General features: G+C 36.0%; 2 protein-coding genes across 2 annotated transcripts; one reads left to right on the forward strand and one right to left on the reverse strand.

Moving 5' to 3' along the window:
• The first annotated feature begins 848 nt into the window (after positions 1-848).
• LOC139889359 (uncharacterized) lies at positions 849-2,659 on the forward strand. Its single transcript, XM_071872318.1, has 3 exons — positions 849-1,259; positions 1,362-1,538; positions 2,084-2,659. Exons 1-3 carry the CDS (start codon positions 849-851, stop codon positions 2,657-2,659), a joined length of 1,164 nt encoding a protein of 387 aa, XP_071728419.1.
• Positions 2,660-4,034: 1,375 nt separating this feature from the next.
• On the reverse strand, positions 4,035-4,925 carry LOC139889360 (uncharacterized). The gene is made up of 2 exons (XM_071872319.1): positions 4,662-4,925; positions 4,035-4,463 (listed from the first exon to the last, which is right to left on the reverse strand). The coding sequence occupies exons 1-2, from the start codon at positions 4,923-4,925 to the stop codon at positions 4,035-4,037; spliced, it is 693 nt and encodes a 230-aa protein (XP_071728420.1).
• Between the last annotated feature and the right edge of the window lie 480 nt (positions 4,926-5,405).

The raw sequence follows: 5,405 nt of genomic DNA on the forward strand, positions 1-5,405 counted from the left end.
GAATTTATTTATTTTTTAACCCATAAATCAGAAGTTTTTGAGAAATTTTCTCATTTTTATAAAATGATACAAATCTAATTTAATAAAAATATACAAATGTTAAGATCTGATAATGGGGTGAGTTTGTAAACTCATCAATGAAACTTTTTTGCGAAAATAATGGGATTATTCATCAAACCTCGTGTGCTCACACTCCCGAGAAAAATGGCGTAGCCGAACGTAAAAATTGACTACTTTTAGAAATGACAAGAGCTTTATTAATTGAATCCAAGGCTCTGAAAAGTTTTTGGCCTAAAGCTCTTGCTTTCGCTACCTATCTTATCAATCGATTACCTACTAAAGGTTTAGGCACAAAAACTCCTAAAGACACTCTCTCCCAATTTCATACCCTTCCGACCTCATTTAGCATTGAACCTCGCATATTTGGGTGTTCCGTCTTTGTCAACATCCCAAAAAGTGAGCGCACCAAACTAGATCAATGCGCGGAAAAGTGTGTGATGGTTGGTTATGGTATCAACTAAAAAGGGTATCGGTGCTATAGTCCAAAGAAACATCATGTCTACACTACCATGAATTGTGACTTTCTTGAAACTGAATATTTTTATCATACCAACTCTCGAGTGAGGGGGAGAAAGAGGATAATGACACTCTAAGTTGGATACAATGGATACGTAGAACTGACAATCTCCAATCACCAAACCCAAGTCCCGACTCACCGAACTCGTCCCGATTCACCAAACCCAAGTCCTGATTCACCGAACTCAAGTCCCGAGTCACCAAACCCAAGTCCTGATTCACCAAACTCAAGTCCCGAGTCACCAAACCCAAGTCTCGATTCACCAAATACTATGTCACAAGATTATGAACCCACCGAAACCTCCTCAAACAATGAACATCCAGTTCAAGAGGAACAAAACAACACCACTTCCGATACCGCAAATGAAAATGAAACCACAGAAAGATATGTCTTACCCCAGAGAGTCAACAGAGGTATACCGCCAAAAAGATACTCTCCAGAACAAGAAGCTAAAAGGTCAAGGTATCCTATGGCTAATATTGCACAAGGAAACCTATCAAGTGAGGCTCAAAAATTCAATTCGGCATTATATTCTGAAGAAATCCCATCAACTGTTGACCAAGCTATGAAATCTGAAAAATGGAAAAAAGCAATGGATGAAGAAATAGAAGCACTTAAGAAAAATGATACATGGGGAAAATGTGTTATTCCTCAAGAAAAGAAACCCGTAGGATCTCGATGGGTATTTACAATAAAACGCAAACCAGATAGAACCGTTGAAAGATATAAAGCTTGTCTTGTTGCCAAGGGATATACTTAAACATATGGAGTGGATTATTCTGAGAGTTTCTCACCAGTTGCGAAGATTGATACCATCAGGGTTCTTTTCTCAGTTGCTGCAAATGAAGAATGGCCTCTTCACCAATTTGACATGAAAAATGCCTTTCTACATGGTGAATTAAAAGAAGAAGTCTATGTGGAAGCTCCCCCAGGGTTCTCCGGATACTTCAAAAATGGGGAAGTTTGTCGACTTAAGAAATCTTTATATGGGTTAAAACAATCCCCACGGGCTTGGTTTGGGAAATTTACTTTATTTATGAAAAATATGATTTCAAACAAAGTAACTCGGATCATACTCTCTTTTTTAAACGAAAAGGAGATTTGATTACATGCTTAATTATTTATGTTGATGATATGATAATTACAGGAAATGATAAAGAGGAAATTTCTAACTTAAAAATGAACTTATTTAAAGAATTTGAAATGAAAGACTTGGGCAGGCTTAAATATTTTTTGGGGATTGAAGTATTACGATCCCAACAGGGAATATTTATCTGTCAAAAGAAGTATGTTCTTGATTTTCTTGCAGAAACATGTATGATTGATTGCAAACCTGCTGATACTCCAATGATTCCAAACCAAAAGCTATATATGGAAGATGAAGCTAATCTTGCTGACAAAGGGCAATACCAAAGGATGGTGGGAAAACTCATCTATCTTGCTCACACTCGACCATATATAGCATATGCAGTCGGAGTTGTGAGTTAATTCATGCATCAACCACAGGTTCATCATATGGAAGCTGTAATGAGGATTATCAGATATTTGAAGAAAATAGCAGATCATGGAGTTATGTTTAAAAGACATGGATACTTAAAGACTCAAATATATACAAATGCTAGCTGGGCTGGAGAAAAAGGTGATAGAAAATTTACATCCGGATTCTTCACACTTGTTGGAGGTAATCTAGTGGCATGGAAAAGTAAGAAACAAAAAGTTGTATCTCTTTCAAGTGCCGAGTCAGAATTTAGGGGAATAGCAAAAGGGGTTGTTGAAGCGCTATGGATACTGACAGAAATTGGTTTCCCTCCAAATAAAGCAATTCAAATCTTATGCGACAATGAAGCAGCAATTGCCATTTCAGAGAATCCAGTTCAGCACGACATAACCAAGCATGTGGAAATAGACCGACATTTTATTCGAGAAAAGTTAGATAATGAAATCATCTCTCTCCCATCTATCAGATCAGAAGACCAGCTAGCCGATATTCTCACTAAGTCAGTCAATGGAAGATTATTCAGTGAAGTGCTTAGCAAGTTGAATATTGGAAACCTCACTATTCAACTTGAGGGAGAGTGTTAGAATATAGAACACAAAATGGGTCCTGATTAGGAAACATTGACTTGGATCAGAAGCCTTTGACTTCATCATTTCCAGTTTTAGTAAAGTCACAAGGCATCCAACGGCTACATCAAAAGGCACATCATATTTCCACTTTTGTAAAAGAGGTTCCAAAAAGATAATTGGATCCATCCTTGATTTAGAATTAGCTGTTACTGTCCTGGTTTATAAAAACCTCAGCAACATGAAATAACTCAACAATAATTGTATCAATTCTGTCAATTAATAAACTGATCAATACAAATCATTGTTTGGTTTTTAATTCTCTTAATTAACACCAAGAAGATATACGTTTCATGTTAACGCCCAATGGTAATCCTAAGTATGAAAAAGGAAACATACCTTTGGAACACCCTAGCTCATGAACATATGCATCCACCATGGAATCTTGCACCACTATCCCGAACAAATGTGATTTAGCTACATTAATCTTCAACCCCGAGAAGCTATAAAAATACTCAATAATTGAAGTGTATTTAAAAAACTATCTCTATTCCACTCCCATAAAATTACCGCATCATCTGCATAAAATAATTGAGAGATTTTAACATTCGAATTATGAAACCCCACACCTGTAATCCCACCCGAAACCACCTCCTTTAAACATAAATGTAATTTTTGCCATAACTGATAGAAATAAATAAAGACTCAACGGATCACCCTGTCATAAACCCTGATGAAGTTTAAATTCACCCGTAGAACTTTGATTAACAATAACAGAAGTACGAGCTGAGTAAAGGCACATACCAATCCAATGCCGCCACGTATTACCGAACCCCAAAGTCACAAGAATATAATCCAAATATCCTAACTTACCATGTCATACACCTTTTCGAAATTTACTTTGAAAATCATTAACTTCCGCATTTTCTTTTTATAACAACTCAACATATCGCTAACAATCATAGGGCCGTCAAGTATTGTCATCCTTTAGTGAAAGCCGACTCTTCCTTGCTAATAACTTTATCAATTACTAATGCTAAATGGTTAGCCATATTCTTAGCAATTGATTTTATATTGAACACCAATTAACAAAATCGGCATATAATGTTTAATATGTGAAGTATTTGAACTTTAGGTATTAAAGTATTAAAAGCAGAAGACACACTTCTTGGAAGACGAAACTCAACGAATGCGTTTTGAATCGACTGAATAAGATCTTTTAAAATATCTTAATACTTTTTAATAAAGAAGAAAGTAAACCCGTCCGGGCCCGGTGATTTGTCACTCCCGTAATTCCAAACCATCCATGTTCGGTCACCAAACCTTCAAGAAGTGCATTATCAATCGCTGTTAAACACATTTCTGGTCGAAATGTTGGAAAATTCCCAGTAAGCTACTTGCGAGTAAATTTCAGCCGATAATACTCCTTAAACGCGTTTTTGACAATCGGAGGATCTGTGATCCACACTCCATTCAATGATAGACCGACAATAGCTTGTTTACTCCTTATTTGTTTTAACAACCCATGAAAGAATTCAGTATTCTCGTCTCCTTCAACATCCCACTTTACCTTGGCATTTTGCACTATATCCTTTTCTTCAATGTCGTACAGAGAGTTTAATTCAGCCATTACATCAATCAGTTTCACCAATTTTGTTTCTTTAGATGATAGATCATCAACTTTAGAATCATTCAAATTCAGCCTTGATGTAGCTACCTTAATTCTTGACTGATCATTGTTTCGTTTGTTGTTCACCCAAGGTTTTAATGTATCTTTCAAAACCTTTAATTTGTCATGAACCTCCACTTTATCCACATATTCCTATGACTCGATAGTTGTTGTAATCAACTCATCAAACCTATCAAACTTTGACCACGATTGAAAAAACTTAAACGAATATGTACCGTAATCTAATTTAGTATCATGATGGAGGAGAGGCCAATGATTTGAATGACCACGAGCTTAAGTTTCCAACTTCAAGTCCATGAAAATTCCAAACGTGTCATGTGAAACAAGAACTCTATCAATTTGACTCATCTTTGAAGCAGGTTTATTCATCCATGTAAACCAACGTCCGCCTAATTCCATTTCTACTAATCCCGCGTCACCAATAGATGAATTGAAGACATTGGCTTCTTTCGAATTAAACATTGATTCAAATCGTTCCTCCTCGAATCGTACTTCATTCATGTCACCGAATAACACAAATACACCTTCATGATCATGAATAAAAGTTAGTAGTCTCGTCCAGGTCTGCTCTTGTCCCCGTTGTTTGTGGTCCATAGATGTTAATCATGAAAAAAGTTGCATCTAAATTCACCTATTTTCCTTTAAATATGACATAATTAACATCACACCAAATTCCTTCCTTAATAAAAAAGTTCAGGTCCCAAATTGAGATTATCCACCTATAAATCCCCTTGCAAGCGTAAGCGAATGCATAGTACCCCCACATTGACTTAATTCAGAGCAATTCAAATTTCGACATCTTGGATTTTTTTATGCCTAAAAAATTGAATGTTATTTGCGTAACACATTTTTTTTCACCCAAACGCGTTTTCTCCTCTTCTTACTTCCCCACAAATTAATTGAAAGGAGCTTTCATTTATGAAACATTATATCACTCACTAAACACCTTAAATGAAAGTACATAGCATGAAACTTACTCTCATCTAAAGTAACTTTTGCACCAGATTTATACAATGCTTCAAGTTTAGTTTTCATCCAATTCACAGGTTTACTTACACCTTTACCAGCTATTGT

Source organism: Rutidosis leptorrhynchoides, chromosome 2 (assembly GCF_046630445.1).
Source record: "Rutidosis leptorrhynchoides isolate AG116_Rl617_1_P2 chromosome 2, CSIRO_AGI_Rlap_v1, whole genome shotgun sequence".
NCBI lineage: Eukaryota > Viridiplantae > Streptophyta > Magnoliopsida > Asterales > Asteraceae > Rutidosis > Rutidosis leptorrhynchoides.